The sequence below is a fragment of the Callithrix jacchus genome, chromosome 7, assembly GCF_049354715.1.
Source record: "Callithrix jacchus isolate 240 chromosome 7, calJac240_pri, whole genome shotgun sequence".
Lineage (NCBI taxonomy): Eukaryota > Metazoa > Chordata > Mammalia > Primates > Cebidae > Callithrix > Callithrix jacchus.
The window spans coordinates 144,887,931-144,909,058 of NC_133508.1; the positions used below are offsets into that span (position 1 = coordinate 144,887,931).

The 21,128-nt window shown below is 36.8% G+C and overlaps 1 protein-coding gene across 1 annotated transcript in view; it reads right to left on the bottom strand.

Annotated features, from left to right (window-relative positions):
* The window catches only part of SLC30A7 (solute carrier family 30 member 7), a 74,618-nt gene that overhangs the window by 17,500 nt on the left and 35,990 nt on the right, over positions 1–21,128 (bottom strand). The window contains exon 9 of the mRNA XM_002751133.6: positions 1,751–1,841. Within this exon, the coding sequence (XP_002751179.1) occupies positions 1,751–1,841 (91 nt within the window). The remainder of the gene's footprint in view (positions 1–1,750; positions 1,842–21,128) is intronic.

Here is a 21,128-nt window from a genome sequence, read left to right on the forward strand (position 1 = left end):
GTAATACTGTTCTAAAACATCCTACTTTGAAAACAAAAAAACACCCTCTCTCCTGATACTACGTCCATATCCACTATCAACTCATTTCTCTGCTCCCTTCAACAACACTTCTTAAAGGAGCTGTCACTTCCCCAGTTCATTTTCTCCTTAATCCACTCAAATCATGCTCCCCTCTCCAACACTCCAATGAAACTGCTCTTATCAAGGTCATTAATGGTGTCCATGAAGCCAGTCAACAATCACTTCTTGTTCCTACCCTCCTTGACCCCACAGAAATATTCAACACAGTTAATTACTTCCTCCTCCTTCAACTCTGTGATCCTATACCTTTTGGTTTTCTAGCACCCTACTAACCACTACATTTCCTGGCTTTCTCACCTGTGCTCCAAATTTATAGTTGAAAGCAGAGCTAAAAGAGAAAAACTAGAACTTCTCCTGACTGAGGTAATCACATGCAATCTTGATGTTTTAGATGCTATTCATATATTGATGACTTATAACTCTTTCTGGTCCTAATCTGTCCCCAAAAACCTCAAGATTTTCATATCCAACTATTTAAGTAACATTTCTCCTAGGAGTTAGTAGCCATTTCCATTTTAACGTATCCAGAATAGAACTGTTCATTTGGGGAGATTTTCCATCCTCAAATCTGTACCAACAAGGCCTCAGTCTCAGTAGGTGGCATTACCATCTACCAAGTAATAAACCAACACTTTCTCTCCCCTCTGCTAATATCCACTTCCAAAAACATATCCGCGATGTATATTTATCTTGTTCTTCACTGCTACAACTGTAGTCTAAGCACCACTGTTTTTCACTTAGAGGACAATAACTTCATAACTGGTTTTCTTTGCTTTCATCCTTCCTAGAATACGTTCTTTGCATAGAAAACACGATAATCTCTTAAAAACATGGGATTTGTAACACTTCGATAGCCTAAAAGCTTTCCAATGCTTCCTACTGAATTAGAATTAAATCTAAATCTTAGTAGGATCCAAAACCCTAAATGATCTTGCTCCTGCCATTCTCTCCAGCCTTTCAAGCCATTCTTTCCTTTATTTAATATGCTTCAGCCACAATGGCCTTTTTTATTCTGTTATCAGAAACACTGAATTAAATCCAGCCACAGGGGAAATCAGCAATTTTTCTTGTCTGGAACATTCTTCTCCAGGATTTTCATATGGCTAGATCTTTTGCCATCAAGGTTTCAATTTCCTTGAATACAACTTCCTTAGTGAATCTAAGGTAGCCATCTATCACTATCACATCACTTTGTTTTATTTCTACTATAGCAATTATCACTGATATATTCTTATTTATCTACTTATTGTTTAGTACCTGTATTTCCCCACTGGAGTGTACGTTCCATGAAACAGAGGCATAGTGTGTCTTGTTTACCATTACCTCCCCAGTACTTTAGAAGAGTATCTGGTAGAGTGGGAGCTCAAAAACTCTATGTTGAATAAATGCTTACATCTCTGCTATATATATTCTATTCTATTTTTTTTTTTTTTTTTTAAAAACTGCTCAGTTTCTAGATGAGAACAATTTCTACCATCTTTTCTTTAGTAAAGTTCAGTATTTTCCGACAATTATATTCTGGTTTGTATAAATTACATTTTCACGGTCAGCATTCAATCTTGGAAGAAATACTCAATTATACACACATGTTACCCATATTTGCAAAAGATTAAAATCAAGAGATTGAAAACGGAATAAAATCCAATGGTTCAGAATATTTGAAACTCACCCTGTGATAGCACTGAGGCAGAGTATTTTCTAATAGGGGAGGAGTTCTCTGCATTAATATTCCAACAGATTCTCTTAAAAGAGGAATAACACTAAGGAAAAGGAATACAACAATTTATTAAAGCCATATTCTGACAATCCCATCCTGCAAGAAAGCAATAATTTACCTCCCTATGGTAGAAAATAATAGGACTTATCAGAATAATATGAGAAAAAACAATCAACCAGTCATTGTTTTAGATTTTCCATGTGATCAGTAAAGTATCCAAAGTAAAAGAGCCAGAGAAAATGTATTCATGTATGAAAAAGTAAAGCTATAAAACTGAAATAATATCATATCATCTAAACCCATCACATGTTCAACTGTTAGTTAAAATATGACTCCACATGGTCTGAACCTTCCAAAGTAATCGTAGCCTACCATGCTAACTGGTCCTTAATATTTATCAAATATGTACATGTACTTATCCGAATAGCACTGATCAGGAAAAAAAAAAATACAACAGTCGATTTGTCCAATAATGTCACATTTCATTATTTAAAAAATACAGAAGCCTAATGATAACCACAGATTAAGTGAAATGAACTCAGCTCCTCTAGGGATGGTGCCCAAAAGTCTGCATGTGTTGATGTAACTAGTCTTCAGTTAGTTTTTGAAACTACTGCTTTAGGCTATTTGGATGATTAAATGTACACAAAACAATTAATAGTAGAATGGTGAGGGTGACTCTAATGCAATGGTTTTCTAATCTAGCACATATTCAATTCACCTTACAGTCTTATTTTGTTTTCATTTCTGACATATTGAATCAGAATCTTGGAGGGAATGTCCAAAAAGCTCTCCATGTGATTCCAATGATTCAGAGTGGTAATGCACTATTCCACTGCTTGTAGTAGGCTGAGAGGGGAGGTCAGAAACTGCTTCATTACACTTAATAGCTCCAATCAGTGCTCACTTTTAAACTGATAGAATTTCAAAATTTTCAAAGTAAAATTTCTGATAATAGCTGTGTGTTATGAAGATAAAAGAACATTCGTGGCCGGGCGCGGTGGCTCACGCCTATAATCCCAGCACTTTGGGAGGCCGAGGCGGGTGGATCACGAGGTCGAGAGATCGAGACCATCTGGTCAACAAGGTGAAACCCTGTCTCTACGAAAAATACAAAAATTAGCTGGGCATGGTGGTGCGCCCCTGTAGTCCCAGCTACTTGGGAGACTGAGGCAGGAGAATTGCTTGAACCCAGGAGGCGGAGGTTGCGGTGAGCCAAAATCGTGCCATTGCACTCCAGTCTGGGTAACAACAGTGAAACTCCGTCTCAAAAAAAAAAAAAAAGAACGTTTGTCTTTCAAGGAAGGTCTCATAAGAAAAGGACTAGTGGTATTCTGACAGACGGAAAGGAAAGAGAGAGAGAAATATCAATAAAGACCCAAAAGAATAGAGACAATGCTTATCTGGCTCACTATTATATTCCCAAGGAGGTCTAGCAAAGTGCTGGTCATAAAGTGGTCCCAATTGTTGCTTAAATGAATGACAGAAATACAGATCATCAAATGTTTCAGACTCTGGCCTGAAGAAAGGCAGAGGGCATAGGAAAGAAATGAGGAGACTGTCTTCATACTTTAAGTGTATAGTGATAAGTACTTGGATAAGGAGGGTAACCATAGGAACAAAGACAAAAAGGAAATTTAAGCAAACAGAAATAACTGGTATCTAACTGGATCTAATGAAAGACACAATGAGAGCAATGTTAAGGACAGTTTACTAAAAATATGGAGAAGATGGCAGTAATGAGGATAGAAAGCCCAGTGTGGACAGGAGTTTCAGTCACATTCAAGTAAAAATATTCTTTAGTCAATAATGACTTAAGAACCAAGAAAAATTAGATGTCACCTTTAATTCCTTCTTCCCCTTAAATCCCCAAGTTCTCATGATTTAATATCCTAAATATTCCTTGACCCCATTCATTCTCCTTCATTGTACTACACATATCCACAATAATCTCCATATTTTTCATGTGATTATAAATAGCTTCCTAAGTGGTCCCTTCAGCTCTAGTCTTATTTCCTCAAGTCCATGTAACAGGCAGCTTCAACAATGGCTCCCAATGACCCTACCCTACCTGGTATTCATGCCCTGTGTAGAATTTCAGGACCTAGTTACTTGCTGCTAATGAACAGGGTATGGCAAAAGTGATGAGATGTCACTGTCAAGATTAAGTGAAAAGACTCTGGCTTCTGTCTTGTATACCCTCCTCTTTTGTTCTCACTCGCTCCCACATATCTGCTGTGTTGTGAGCTGTCCCACAGGGAAGACTGTGTGGCAAGAAACTGAGGGATGCTTCTGGAGAGATACTAGGCAGACCCTCAGTTCAACAGCCCACGAGGAACATAATCCTGTCAGTAACCACTTGAGTGAGCTCAGAAGTAGATTCTCCCCCAAACGAACCTTGGAATAACTGCAGTCCCAGATGCTACCTTGAATACTAGCTTGTGAGAGACCTTGAGCCAGGCAACATAGTTACCTATGCTCGGGAAGTATAAGATAATAATGTATATTATTTTAGCTACTAGTTTTTTGGGTACTTTATTATGTATCTACAGATAGCTAATACAACGGTATTTTATAAAGATATTAGACTAACCTATATAAAATAGGTATGTGACCCTATCCCTTTCCCAGCAAGAAATGTGTCAAAAGCTCCCTACTGCCTAGGGAGTTAAGTGCTGGCTCTTTAACATGGTGTATTTTTGGATCTGGCCCCTCAAGCTTCAACTCCTATTAATCCTTGCTTCCTATTTTAAGCTCTCCAAATATAACATAGTTGTGCTTTACCTTATGGTGTTTCTTTCACGGTTTTGCTCAAACTGTAACCACTGCTTAGAATGTCCCTAAGCTGCTCTACAGTCTGGCTTACATTTCTTCTTTAAAATCCAAGCGTCACCTCTTCTACGGCGTATTTCCTCATCCCAAACTGCCCTCTACACTGTATAAGATGTCTTCTCTGCGCTCCTATTTAAAAAAAAAAAAAACTATGCTACCTACAGTATTATTACATTGCACGATAATTACCAGCTTGTGTTTCCCCCACCCCCTGATGAAAGCTGCTTTAAGGTAGGAATTATCTTACTTGTGTTTGTAAACCCAGCATCTCAGATGGTGTTTGGCAAATAAATGTTTATAGAACAGAATTTATAGCCGAATCCATTAAACATAATTAATTCATAAATTTTGAAACTATATCTGAGGCTAGGGATCAATACTAAATCTTGCAGCATATACGGAATCATTAGCAGTTAAGAAAAGGAACTAGTAAAGAGAGTAAAAGGCACAGTAAATAAAACACCTGGAATAAAGGGAAACGTATTTCCAGCAATAGTAAATACCTCAATAAAAAATAAAATAAAAAACAAAAACAAAACAAAACAAAAAAACAGAAAAAGGCCATTAGATTAAACAATGCAAATATTGTTTGAGGCCATCCACTGTAACATTTCAGAAACAGTAAAGAGAAAAAAAATGAGTAGAAAACAACTGCAAATGGACTTAAGGATTTTGACGGTGAAGAATATTGGTTATTCATTCATCTAAACTAAAGAGTAGTATCTGTTTCTACCTACTGTGTTGCTATTAAATAGGTAAACACTTCCTGTATTTACAAAAAAGGCAAAGAAAAAATGGTGACATATTACTTAGGTACTAGTCAACCATCATTTTTCTTTATTCTCTCCATTCTTATTTCTCAGGAAAAAGAGAATCCATCACAGAATATTTTTATATACTAAACTTAAAAAATTTTATCTTTTTCCAACTGTATTCAGAAAATGAGGCAAAAAAATGATTCTCCATGAATTTGTGTTTGAGAATAAAAAAAAGTTTCTTTCCTACCTGTCTCCTCAGTTTAGTTATTTTGATAAATTCTTCTCCAATCTTAATCTAGAGAACTACTAACAATGTTTAGATATCTGAGGTGAAAATTATACTCAAATGGAAGTCATGACTCTTGGGTTCTAATTCTGCCATTAAATAGCTTTAAGCAAATTTTTAGAGCATCAGTTTTCTCATCTATAAAATGAAGGAGTAGTTTAAACATCCAGGCAATTTCTTTCATATTTTATATATTTTCCATTCAATAAGAAAAAGTGGCCAAACTATAAAGAATACTAGAGAGAGGATACATTTGGAAATGAGAAAAAATATAAATTGTTTTCATATACTAAGGGAAAAAAAGCAGTGTCATTAAATGACACATAGATATACTTGGCAAAATGATTTACTCCATCTCAACAGATAATCCGGCAAGTGAATTTTATTAAGCAATCAATATTAGATGATTATTAAGGATCTACTACTATATGTCTGACATCAGATTTTCTGGAACTAGATGGGACCTTACTTTAGAGTTGTGGAAATGGTGGCCTAGAGCACCAAAGTAACTTGTCTAAGCGAATGAGCAGGAGAACTAGAACAGATTAGGTCGTCAGACTCCAAGTTCAGTTTTGAAAAGTTCAAGTCAAGAAATACCTGTAATATGCCTACTAGGTAGAAAGCATGTGCTAGACACTGTAAATACAAAAATAAATAATGTAGAATACTTTGTTTCAGAGAAGTCCATAACTTTACTTTTAATGAGCCTGCAGAAAAGGCAATGGAAATCGGACATCAAACTTATTTAGGGTCCACCATTTAAAAGAAGGCACATATGAATTTAAAGCAACCACATGGGATGCTTGTATCCATTTTCACTTTCCACAAACTTTTGGTGAATGGTTTTCTTAATTGGTAAATTGATAACTTATTTTTAAACATAACCTTTAAAAATAAAGGGGAAGAGAGAAAGGAATAGAAGAGGCATTGGCTCAACTGCAACGAAAGGCATGCAGTATGGGAAATGACATTATTAAGCAGTAGGTATGAAATAACTTTTGCGAACAATTTTTGGAATATTTATTGTTTTAGAATATTCAGGTTTAGTCTAATTGTTCCCCCAAGGAGCTAAAACACAGTAAGTAAGAGATGGTGAGTCCCATCCATAATAATCCTTGAGGAGATCAGCCTTCAAACATTAAAGACATTCCCTTAGAGAGTCCAACAGTCTCTTAATAAGTCACTTGGAAAAATCGTCTACAGATTTATCCAAATCGTTGTTCAAATTTTTATGTGTATATTCCATGTGTGTCACCTCCCAAAATCTGCTACTCCCTGCCACCACCTTTGTAAAAAAGAATCTAGTACTTCCTTTTCCTCCCCAAATTTGCTTTCACATGAGGCCCTTCGTTTGAGGACTCTAGCGTTGGTAAAGAAGTTACATGATCACGGATAATGTATTAGAATTAAAAGGGAATTTAGAGATCACTCATTTTAACACAATTCAAGAACCATACACAGATAAATATTTTACTAAAATTAATGTTAGAAGTAAACATATATTTTTAAATTCACTAAATTATAAGTTATAAGACATCATAACTGATACAAGGAAATAAAATTGACTTTTTGTATTTTTTTTCTTTTTTTCATAAGGCTCAATTGTGGTTTTTATTGATTTGCCTATACTGGAATTTGGAATGGTTGCCTCTTTAGGTAGAATTTTAATAAAATGTTTACACTCAATAGCAGCAAGCATTTCACCAAAGCAAAGGGATAGATCACACTAACTTTCTCCAACTGCAATTTTAAAATAATGCAAGAATTTCAGCTGCAGGAGCTATAACTAGGTCATAAAACTGTGGTAGGAAAAAAAGGCACTTGCTAAATCACATGGTGATATGCAATTTAGAACAAGGCCGATTTCTATAATAATTTAAAGAGTCATAAAAATGTAAAAGAAACCTGTAGAAACTCTAGTTTTTGCCTGTAAAAATTGTGTTTAGCTCAGGAGTTTGTGTCCATATTTTTCTGATTAACTATTGTAATGGAGAATCACAAACCAGATATTAGCTTGGATCTAGCTAGCCATAATGAAAGGATATGTAGAAAAAGACAAGCTTAGCAAATTCCTGACTGAGCTAAGACTTAAAGCTGCATCCAAACCTAAAAAGTAAGCATTTGGAAACAATTAGAGGTTCACTTCTGGTTGACTAACCCAATTCTAGTCTTCACAATGAAAAACCATTTCCCTATCATAAATAAAAAGAGATGATGAGTCATTAGGTATGAGTTTACCAGTAAAACAGGGCAATGATTTTATTCTTCAAAAGCTGAAGGTAAATCAAATTTATAATCATATGATCATAAACATAAAATTAATTTGAAAGCTTTACCCTTAAATGCTAACAGATTAAATGAGCAGTAGTCACTTATTACTATTATTATGAAATAATAACATATTCAAATCTTACTTCAGAAACAGCTTTTAGTGAAGAAGCCTCACTACTTCAACAGTAAATAAAATTATCTACCAGTAATCATAAACAAATTGAACAAAAAAGGGTATTCATTATGAAAACTTCAGAACACTGACTACTGACAATCATGTTTAGCAATAAAAAATTTCAGTTAAAATTATTACTTAGATCTGAGAATAAATTTCAAGTAATATTAATTAAAACATGATTACTGATTCATCTTTATGAATCAACTTATGAGCTAAGTCCTCCTGTATACTGCAGGGGGTTTCAAAATCTATAAACATAAAGAAAGAAAATTATACTTTCAAAAATCAATTTGAAGGTCTGGCATATGTTACATACCGTATTTTAGTAGACAAAAAAGCCAAAAAAAAAAGGTAAAGCAATTCACATTTAAATTAAATATGCAGTCACATTTGCATAAATATAATTAATTCATAGTGATGGATAATTACCTATTAATCCAAAATTTCATAAGCCTAGTATAGAACAGATAGCCCAAAATCTTATCACCTGGGATTGTGGTTTACTTTATAATTATACTGAGTTTCTGAAACCTCTGGTTCAAATCAATGCATATTTAAGAGAAACTACTTTACTCAATAATGGAGATATTAAGATACCCTAAGGTACCCCTAGAACTTACAGCCAAAGTCATGAAAGTCATCCTTTTCCATAAGCTTCCGGAACTTAGCTGTAACGCCTAATGCATCTGGTCTTTGGACCAAAAACACCAGTGTATTATGTCAAATTTGTAAATAATCAGTAATGTCGTTGTTTAGATAGCAGTTAATCGTTTTTAAAATGCTTTCATTAAGTTTTTCTAATTTAATCCTCACAACAACTTTAAGTAACCTTTAAGAAAATGTTAGAACCACTCACTCATTTTACACATGAGAAAACCGACCGGAAGAGGTTAGAACAACTTGTTCTTTGTTACACATAGGTAAGAGTACGTGGCAGAGTTGAGTGTGACACTGCCAAGACAAAAGCTCTGCACATACTGCAGTGTCTCATCACAGTTATGTTCTCTAGAGTTAAGAGAATAAGAATGAAATGCCATGTTCATTTTATTCCTAGTGCCCAGCACAATGCTTAGACCATAATAAGCACCTAACACATCTGCTGAATGTATTAAATATTTTAAAATGTCAAATGCTAAACTACTGGAATTTAAACTAGCCCTTGTTTGACAGGACTTTCAACCCTTCACAATAATAACTAAATAGCATAACAATGAAGAGCTTCCCAATTCAGTCATATACAAAAAAGAACTTCTAATAAATAGAAGGCAAAGTATCTTATCCTCCATTTGAACATACATTAGAAAGAATTATGCTTAGGAACAATCAGCATTCTCAATTCTCAATGTACCATGTATCTTAATAAAAGCTTTTCTCTTCATTTTTATGAGTAAGAAACTAAAATCACACCAGCAATATAAGAAAAAATATATCTTAAAATGGGAAGAGATTAAAGTCAATACGGTATTGGGCAACAAGCTCCAGAAATTATACACAGTTTTGAGAGAAGATCCGGCAGGAATAAATTCATATTATTCATGTTAAATATGGTAACATTTTTATCGAAATGCTAATAAAACCTGGAGGAACTACCCCATTCAATCTGAAAGCAGCGGCTAGGTTAGGATGGACATAGGCAGGAGAAGAAGCACTGTAGGCAAATCTGCATTTTAAAAAGCATGGAACTCAAGAAACAGGACCTTGTTTGGAAAAACAAGATGAGACAACAAGAAGGATTTGTTAAGACTATCAAAATCAAATTAATTATCATTCAGGCAGCTTCAGAGATGACAAGTATTCGCCCAGAACGAAAAGGTCAGCAAGAAAAATCCAAAAGGAATGGGATCAAATGCCAATTAATCTCCAGTTTCATCTGGTTATCAGGAATCTGAGTTAAACTATGTCTACCTAGTTGTATTTGTCCATTTTCATACTGCTATAAAGACCTACCTGAGACCGGGTAATTTATGGAAAGAAAAGATTAAACCGACTCACAGTTCCACAGGCTTAACAGGAAGCATGAGTAGCTCAGGAAACTTAAAATCATGGCAGAAGGTGAAGAGGAAGACAGGACCTTCTTCACACTTGGCAAGAGAGAAAGAGACAGCGAAAACGGAAGTGCCAATCAGATCTGGTGAGAACTCACTCACTATTACAAGCACAGCAAGGGGGAAATCCACCCCCATGATCCAATCATCTTCCACCAGGCCCTTCCTCCAGTGCAACATGGGGTTTGAGCAGGGACAAATCCAAACCATATCACTAGTTCAAGTTAAATATGGTATACTTATATTTGATCCAATTTACATAGTGTTCCAACCCTATCGTTTCCTCACAACATTGTAACAGAGCTTTGGCCCTTAATGGCTAAGTGTGTTGCTGTGAAGAAATCCAGGATCCAGAAGGACACTGGAGAAAAGGAGAAAAGCATATCATGGAAAGTACAGTGAATCCTTTGTGCTCTTACATGATGCAGGTAGAAGCCATCCAGGATTTGGTTTGGGACCTGGCCCATCAGATAGCCAAGAACTAGTCTTTTTAAAGTAACTAAGAAGACACAGATGAACTGTATTTTTTTTTTCCTTGCCTTGTTTCCTCTCTGTCTTTCCCCATTTGGTGATGAGTGAATAAGAGTCACTTAAATGAAACAACAGCATGTCACAGCAGTAAGAGAAGAATACCTTTAAGAGAATGATGTCTGCTTCCCAATAGCCTTCCTTTAAGAAAGGCAAGCAAGCAATTAACACACTTTTACTACCAATGTGGCAGGTGCCGTTCAAGTCTTTATATACATATTAACCCATTTAAGTCACACACAAAAAATTATAAGGTAGATATTTATCATTGTCCCCACTTTAAAGATGAAAAATTGAGTCACAGAGAAGCTAAATGACTTGTCCAAGCTCACAAAGCTAGAAGGTTAAAGTAGGATTTGAACCCAGGCAGTCTGTCTATATAGTGAACGTGCGTGTGTGTATGTATGTGTGTGACTTAAAACAGCACGAATTTATTATCTTGCAGTTCTAGAGGTCAGAAGTCCCAAATAGGTTCCATGGGGCTAAAATCAAGGGGTCACAGGCTCTAGGAAGAATCTGTTTCCTTGACTTTTCTGACATCTAGAGGCTACCAGCATTCCTTGGTCCCTGGCCTCTTCCTCCATCTTCAAAGCCAGTAGTACAGCCTCTTCAGATTTCTCTTGGACTCTGATTCTTCTGCCTTCCTTTTCCATCTTTCAAGACCCCTATTTGATTATATTGGGCCCACTTGGATAACCCAAAATCATCTCCCATCTCAAAATCTTTAACTTAATTACATCTGCAAGGTCCCTTTTGTGAAGTACGGTAATATATTCACTGGTTTCAGAGATTAGGACTTGGTCATCTTTGGGGCCATTCTTCTGTCCAGCCATTCCTCTTACCCTCGCCAGGTGGGTAAGAAGGGAGAAATCAGGAGGTTGCTGGCAGGATCTCACTGGGTAAAGGAGGGTCTGAGTTAGGTCTTCCAGGTGGGAAGACTTTTCACAACACGGAGAGGATTCCAGGCAGGCTGAGCAGCATGAATCAAAGGCACAGCAGTTACCGTGAAGTCTACCTGAAGGAAAGAGGTGCACCTTGGAGCATTATGGAGAGCAACGCTGTGGAAAAGTTGGGTTCCATTCTTCTTCAACTATGAAACTTAGAGAGCAGTGCCTCCTTTTCACAAGCAACATTTTCGTATAATTTGTGGATGTTCTTTGCTGAAAATTAGGAATGGATTAACTAGATTCTATAACAAAGCTTCTTTTTCTGATTAGCATTTTTCTGTCTTTCCTGATTTCTTTAACCTGATTCCCTTTTTTGTTGTTATTTGTTGTTGCTTTGCTTTTCCTAATTGAATTCTAGCTTTGTAGCAGACAAAGGGGTACCCTGTCAGTACCCTGACATACCTCTCCCCTGCCTCACATCCCTTTTCCTTCTAACTGCCAGCATTTCGCCTAACATCTTTCTCTGACCCCAAAGCTTGCTTTGCACATCTGCCAAGCGGAAAAAAATTCTGATTCACCACTCTCCCACTTTTCAGCAGCTCTCTTCCAATGACTAAGGAGTTGGTCTATAAATCCCATTTCCCTTCTTCCCCTCCAGGGGGATAACTCTGAAGCATAAGCCCTACACAGGGTCCCTGAGTTACTCACCAACTTAAGCTTCGGTTGCCCATAGTGGTAACTTGATTGATAATGAACCCGATGCTGGCTCCCTCCCTTCCTTGTCTCACTTCTCCACTCCCCTACAGGTGTTAGGATCACCTCTGAGATAAACTACTTGCACTTGAATCCATGTCACAGGGGGACATGAATCAGAGGCAACCCAAACTAAAGTAGGATTTCACCAACGTAGTGAGTGCTCTTAATGAGTCTGTGACACTACTTCTGATGAAGTTATAAAAGTGACATTGCTGGCTCTTTCCGAGAACCTCTGACTACAGTAAAGTCCTGATTTTAGGAGAAGCTGATTTTAACAGTATATAAAAGGACCAGCCACCGGAAAAAACGCAAAATCTCAAGAAAACATGAACAGTTAAAAAAAAACAGCAGACCTTGGCAAGAGGCAGCGATAGCCAACAATGTGAAAGTTTTCTGTCATCAGAGAGCTGACTAGTATAGTCAAATGACATGACCGAAACAAATCCCTGACACCTCATTTCCATTCTGGGCCCAGACTCCATGCTGACTTCCAAAGTTACATGTTTAAGCAATCCTAAAATGTGAAACAAAAGCAAAAAGAACTTATTTGATTACCTAAAATACAAAATGTTAAATATCACTGGGAGAATACATTTTTTATTGAATATCTCCAAGTAAGTTCATTGCTACATTACATTGGATGCTGACTATATTAAAATATTCAGTTGCTAAGGTATGACTGGAAATCGTGTTTCCAAAGGATTAATTAAGGAAAAGAACAGATTAACTTAAGGGCAGGCTATACCTAGTACTGGAGAGCTCGAAATTACACGTGGATGAAGAGTGACCATTAAAACTAAAGAACCAAAAGAGCCATTGGATTTTCTTTCTGCAGCAAAGCAACAACAAATAACAACAAAAAAGGGAATCAGGTTAAAGAAATCAGGAAAGATAGAAAAATGCTAATCAGAAAAAGAAGCTTTGTTATAGAATCTTAGTTAATCCATTCCTAATTTTCAGCAAAGAACATCCACAAATTAAGTTAAAAAATCTTAATATGTCTTTCACTTTTTTGATTTACTTTTATTTGAAGGCCTAAAAATGTGGATGATTCAAAAGTCAAAAGTATATTTAACAATATATTCTGTTCAGATACGGTGTTTCACATTTGTATTCCTAGCACTTCGGGCTGAGGAGGGTAGATTGCTTGAGTCCAGGAGTTTGAGACCAGCCTGGACAACCTGGCAAGACCCCATCTCTACAAAAAATACAGAAATTAGCCAGGTGTGGTGGTGTGCACCTGTAGTCCTAGCTACTTGGGAGGCTGAAGTCGGGGGATGGCTTGAGCCCAGGAGGTGGAGGTTACAATGAGTTGAGATTGTGCCACTGCCCTCAGTCTAGCCTGGGTGACAGAGCCAGACCCTGTATCAAAAAATAAAACAATAAAATAAAATTAAAATTCAAAGTCTCACTTCTAATCCCTTTCCTCTGCCTAGAAGGTAACTATATTTGCTTTTGGTTAATTCTTCCAGTGTTTCTTTGCAAAATTATATGAAAACATGTAGATTATATGCATGTCTCTTCTTCTTATATAAAAGGTAGCAGTGCTTTTATATAGCTTACGCTATAAACCTAAATATCATGTGCTACATATTAAGTGCTATCTTGTTTTCTTAATAACGTTCTTGAAAATCATACATTACCACATAGAGATCATCCTTATTCTCCTTTTTAAGGTTGTACAGAACTCCTTTATTGATGATGTAACATTACAAAATACATACTTGGTCTTTGACCCCATTTCCTGACATATAACTCTTAAAATTCTTGGAATCTCTAAACTGACGTCTTTCTAATAAGTTGACTGATGGCTGGCAGCCTGTAGGTAGCTTCAGGATATGGGCTGGTCATGCAGAAATATCAAGGCATGAATAGAAAGATCCAGATAGGGAGAGGGGTTGAAGGTTAAGTTGATCACCAATGGCCAAATAATCAATCATGCCTAAGTAATGAAGCCCCCATAAAAACCCAAAAGGACAGGGTTCAGGAAGCTTCCAGACAGCTGAAGACATGAAGGTTCCTGCAGTGTGGCTTGCCTAGAAAGGACATGGAAGGTCTGTCCTTCCCCTATACCTCACCCCATGCATCTCTTCATCTGTATCCTTTGTTGTAGCTTTTATAATAAGCCAGTAAACATGCTTACCTGAGTTCTGGGAGCTGCTTTAGCAAATTAATCGAATCCAAGGATGGGGTTGTGGGATCCTGTTTATAGGTGGTCAGTCAAAAGCACAGGCAAAATAACCCAGGGCCTGCAAATGGCATCGGAAGTGGGATTCCTCAACCTGTGAGATCTCACACTGTCTCCAGGTAGTGTCAGAATTTCCAGGTAGTGTCAGAATTGAACTGAATTAGAGGATACTCAGCTGGTGTCTGCTAGATAACTGATTGCTTATGTGAAAGTAAGTAATTCAAAATCTAAGCTGTTGGAACTTCAAAATATTTTGAGCCTGAAAGGAATGTGATTATAGGACCTCAGTCACATAACATAGCTGTAATCTTTGTTTCTCTTATTAGATTTGCCTTCTCTCTTACCCACATAGTTTTATAAAATGTTGTAAATGATTAAAGGGCACCTAGGAAGACCCATTCTCTCTTCCCTGTAGATTAACTGCCCTCTTACCTTTCTTACACACAGACTATCATGCCCAAGATGAAATGTTAAAAACACTCTTTTAAACTGAAAAGGAAATGTAAACAAGCTGTCACTCATCAGATTGCTGTAACTCATAAAGCAGCCTTGTATAGAAAATGCTAGAATCCTCATAAATTTGTGTTCTGCCTGTATAACCAAGACCTTAACTTTTAATTTGGGAGCACAGACACCCTTCCTCTGGAGTTCATGCTTCCCGGCTTTTCACTTGAATAAAGCTGGATTCTGCTCTGTTCGATTATTTCAGGTTCACACTTGCTTGGTTTCTGGAGAAAAAAACCCACACATTTCACAGAAGTCTACTCTGTTGATTGTTGCTGGGTAAGAGAACAGAAAAAGCACTTCGAGTGTGTTTTGTCCATAGAGAAGGCCATTTGTCCTCTTTCCAATCTTTTGCTGTCACAAATAAAGGCACAAAGAATGACTTTATAGATACGTTATTTTGTGGGTTTTTTTTGCAAATTTGCCTTTGGGATATATTCCTAAAAGTAGGATTGCTTAATCAAAGGTATATGCATATTTAATTTTGCTAGACATTGCCAAATTTCTGAGTTAATACTATTCTCATACCCATCAGCAAAATATGAGAGTGCCTACTTTACCCAAAGCCTTGCCAAAAAAATCATGCAAAACTTTGTATATTTATCTACTTAAAGGTGAGAAGTGGTGTCTCAATGTAGTTTTAATTTCCATTTCTTACTTGTAAGTTGGGCTGAACTACTTTTCTATGCTTAAAAGTTGTTCGTGCTTCCTGCCAGAGGATGCCACCGAGGAGGCATTGTTAAACCCTCTCCACTGCCGTCATGTTGTAGTCAGAGTTTCCTAAAGAGCCCAAACAGCTGTGGATGCTCTTCATTGTCATTGGAAGTTGAGCTTTGAAACAAAGCTGAGGAGGATCTGAGGAGCCATTCTGGGCAATGTGGAACACTCACAGACTGTGTGGTAATGGGAACACCCCAGGGTCTTTGGGTTTGTCACATATGCCACTCCAGGAGCTTTGGGGTTGTCACATATGCCACTGTGGAGGAGGTAGATGCAGCCATGAATGCAAGGCCACACAAGGTGAATGGAAGAGTTGTGGAACCAGAGAGCTATCTCAAGAGAAGACTCTCAAAGACCACTGCCCACCTAACTGTGAAAAAAATATTTGTTGCTGGCATTAAAGAGTACACTGAAGAACACCACCTAAGAGATTATTTTGAATAGTATGGAATAACTAAAGTGACTGAAATCATGACTGACCAAGGCAGTGGCAAGAAAAATGGCCTTGCCCTTTTAACCATGCTGTAGATAAGACTGTCATTCGGAAATACCATACTGTGAATGGCCACAACTGTGAAGTTAGGATAGCTCTGTCAGATCAAAAGATGGCTAGTGCTTCATCTAGCCAAAGAGGTCGAAGTGCTTCTGGAAACTTTGGTGGTGGTTGGGGAGGTGGTTTTGGTGGGAATGACACTGTTGGCTGTGGTGGAAACTTCAGTGGTCATGGTGGCTTTGGTGGTAGCCATGGTGGTGGTGGATATGGTGGCGGGGGATGGCTAAAACGGAAGCAAAATTTGGAGGTGGTGAAAGCTACAGTGATCTTGGCAATTACAACAGTCTTCAAATTCTAGATCCATGAAGGGAGGAAATTTTGGTGGTGAAAGAAATGGCCCCTATGGTGGTGGAGGCAAATTCTTTGCTAAACTATGAAACCAAGGTGGCTATGGCAGTTCCAGCAGCTGCAGTACCTATGGCAGTGGCGGATGATTTTAATTACTGTCAAAAAATAAAGCTTAGCAGGAGAGAAGAGCCAGAGAAGTGACAGGGAAGCTACGGGTTACAAGAGATTTGTGAATTCAGCCAAGCATAGTGGTGGCAGGGCCTAGCAGCTACAGAGAAGACATGTTTTAGAAACTACTTATGTGTATGGGCAAAAAACTTGAGGACTACGTTTGTGATCAATTGTATAACAATTAATAACAGATTATTCTAGTTTATGATCTGTGGAAAGTGTAAATCATTCCGCCAAAAGGTTTTAATATAAATTTTTTTTGCATCCATGCAGTTGATTGCTAAATGTTATAGTCTGATCATGATGCTCAATGTTTTTTAAAATTAATTAGTTAATTACATTAAAGTTGTATTTCTTTTCCTGTAATCTAAATGAACGTATACTTCTGCCAAGTTTTCTATCAGGAAGTTGGTCTCTTAGTTAAATTACATTTTTATTTTTAGAAGCTCTCTCTTTAATAGAAAGGTTAGCCCGTCATGAGCTAAGTGGTCAGTATTTACTCTAGTTTATTAAGTCTTGTGACTTTCCTTATGATGCTTTTTTCCTATGTCGAAGTTCTTCTTTTTTAAAATGTAGCTTAATTCATGAAACTTTTCTGTTACTGATTGTCTAGTTTTGAGCCACAGCTACCCCTTAATACTCTCATGCTACTGTATATAATTCAGCCACGGCTTCTTTTAATACGGGCATGGTTTCATGTTTTACGTTTTTTATTTCTTGGAATTTCCATAAATAGTACTTAAGGCTATGAGATCAGAATGTATCTACCAATTGTAGACGTTTATTAAATGTCTACCATCTAAAAATTTAAATCTATTTACATCTTCTTTTTTGACACTCTCATTCAACACTCATTCACTTCAGTGTTATCAAATATAATACATACAGATAATGACCAAATTTATATCTTGCTGCACTGACTTCTAAACTCTGGGACCTTATTTTTGATTGTATAGTTTAAATCTCTTTTGACATCTTTGTCATTAAAAATTCAGTGTATCTGAAATTAAATTTGCTCTCCTTCTAATGTTCCTAATGGTACCTCCATTATTCTGGCTTTTTTTTTTTATACTTTAAGTTCCAGGGTACATGTATAGAATGTACAGGTTTGTTACACAGGTATACATGTGCCATGGTGGTTTGCTGCACCCATCAACCCATCATCTACATTAGGTATTTCTCCTAATGCTATACCTCCCCAACCCTCTGCCCCCCCAGCAGGTTCTGGTATATGATGTTCCCCCCTCCTCCCTGTGTCTAGGTGTTCTCACTGTTCAACTCTCACTTATGGTGGTATTTGGTTTTCTGTTCCTGTATTAGTTTGCTGAGAATGATGGTTTCCAGCTTCATCCATGACCCTGCAACAGACATGAACTCATCCTTTTTTATGGCTGCATAGTATTTCATGGTGTATGTGTGCCATATTTTCTTTATCCACTCTATCATTGGTGGGCATTTGGGTTGGTTCCTATAAATACAACTTACCAGGGATATGAAGGACCTCTTCAAGGATAACTACAAACCACTGCTCAAGGAAATAAGAGATAACACAAACAAATGGAAAAACATTCCATGCTCATGGATAGGAAAAATATCGTGAAAATGGCCATACTGCCCAAAGTAATTTATAGATTCAATGCCATCCCCATCAAGCTACCACTAACCTTCTTCACAGAATTAGAAAAAAACTACTTTAAATTGCATGTGGAACCAAGAAGGAGCCTGCACAGCCAAGACAGTCCTAAGCAAAAAGAACAAAGCTGGAGGCATCATGCTACCTGACTTCAAACTATACTACAAGGCTACAGTAACCAAAACAGCATGGTACTGGTACTAAATCAGAGACATAGACCAATAGAACAGAACAGAGGCCTCAGAAATAACATCACACATCTACAACCATCTGATCTTTGACAAACATGTCAAAAACCAGCAATGGGGAAAGAATTCCTTATTTAATAAATGGTGTTGGGAAGACTTGCTAGCCATAGGCAGAAAACTGAAACTGGACTCCTTCCTTATTATACAAAAATTAACTCAACATGGATTAAATACTTCAATGTAAGACCTAAAACCATAAAAAACCTTAGAAGAAAACGTTGACAGTACCATTCAGGACACAGCCATGGGTAAATATTTCATGACTAAAACACCAAAAGCAATGGCAGCAACAGCCAAAATCGACAAATGGGATCTAACTAAACGTAAAAGCTTCTGCACAGCAAAAAAACCTATCATCAGAGTGAACAGGCAACCTATAGAATGGGAGAAAATGTTTACAATCTATCTATCTGACAAAGAGCTAATATCCAGAATCACAAGAAACTTAAACAAATTTATAAGAAAAAAACAACCCCCCCATCATAAAGTGGGCAAACGATCTGAACAGACACTTCTCAAAAGAAGACATTTAGGTAGCCAACAAACATATGAAAAAAAGCTCATCATTGCTGGTCATTAGAGAAATGCAAATCAAAACCAAAATAAAATACCATCTCACACCAGTTAGAAGGGCAATCATTAAAAAGTCAGGAAACAACAGATGCTGGAGAGGATGTGGAGAAATAGGAACACTTTTACACTGTTGGTGGGAGTGTAAATTGGTTCAACCATTGTGGAAGACAGTGTGGCGATTCCTCAAGGATCTCGAACCAGAATTAGCATTTGACCCAGCAATCCCATTCCTGGGTATATACCCAAGGGATTATAAATAATTCTACTATAAAGACACATATACACATATGTTTACTGCAGTACTGTTCACAATAGCAAAGACTTGGAATCATGTTTACTTTTAAAATACTAACCCATTTGAAATTTTTTCAGGTATATAGTATAAGATAGAGCTCTAAATTTATCTTTTACCAAATGGCCATTCAGTTTTTAGGAAAACTATCTTTTTCCCATTGATTTGAGGTGCTGCCTTTATCATTAGCAAACCAGTATATATCCATAAACTGGTTTCTGGATATCCTAATCTGCTCCATTAGTCTTCTTGCTCTTTCAGGTACCTCATCATTTTAATTATAAAGGCTTTACATTTTACATCATCTTTTCCAGGATTTACTTGGCTATTCATCCTGTTTACTTATTTTTCCTTATAGGCTTTAAAATCAATTTTTACTACCTCCTCCTCAGAATAAAAGGATCTATTGGCATTTTTATTAGAATGTTTAAAAAATTTTATAAATAAATATAAAAGGCATTGACATCTTCATGATGCTGATTCTTTAAAAATGTCATAGTTGACAAAAAAGTAGTTCAAGTCTACTTTTGTGTTTTTTAAAGTTGTTTAAATTCCTCATGTATATTTTATTCATTTAACCTCTACATTATCTTTGTTGTTGCCACTGAAAACGTATCTTCTCTTTAATTACATCTTTCAATGGGAATTTGCTTATACATAAAGAACATGGATTTCTGCATATCAATCTTATATCTGTGACTTTGCTTAATTATCTGTCATAATTTTCCCATCAACTTTCATGGGTTTTATAGACATATTATATTCTTTGTATTAAAAAAAAATCATTCCAATTTTAAGTCTCCAATACTTTCTCTTGTCTAATGTTACCGGCTAATGATCACTAATACTATGTTAAATAGCAGAGGCAACAGAGATAATCCTTGTCTAGTTCCAGATTTTGGTAGTAATGCCTCTAGTGTTACACCTTAAGAAAGGGATTTAGGCTTTAGGGCAGTGATGTACATAAGTTATCATGTTAAGGAATTATCTATTGATTTACACATGGCCATAAACATGGGAACAATATACACCATAGACTACTAGAGAGAGGAGGGAGTGGGGGATGGGTTGAAAAACTAACTAACTGGTACTATACTCTGTACCTGGGTTGAACATACCCATGTAACAATCCTGCACATGTACCCCTTGTATCTAAAATAAAAGCTGAAATGACGAGAGGGAGACCAAGACAGAAACAGAGATTGAGAGACATTATTCCAGGTAGGAATTATATTTTTAGTAGAGAGAGGGTTTTACCATGTTGGCCAAGCTGGTCTCAAACTCCCAGGTGATCTGCCCGCCTCAGCCTTCCCCTCAGCCTGGGATTACAGGCACGAGCCAATGTGCACAGCCATTAAAACTTTTGTGGAAAAAGAATAATACGCTGATTTTTAAACTTCTTCCTTCATTTTAGCCTTTATACTCCAATAATGTCAATGAGAATATACAGCATTTCCTTAGACAAACTACAGTTTAAATACAGCAACAAGAAAAGTAGTGGGGTTAGATTAAAAGCAGAAATCACACACACTGCTACTTGTCCTTAGCTCTTCTTATTTGACATTTGGAGGTTTTAGCTTTAAGGTAAAGGAAAAAATAATACAGTATGCATGATATTT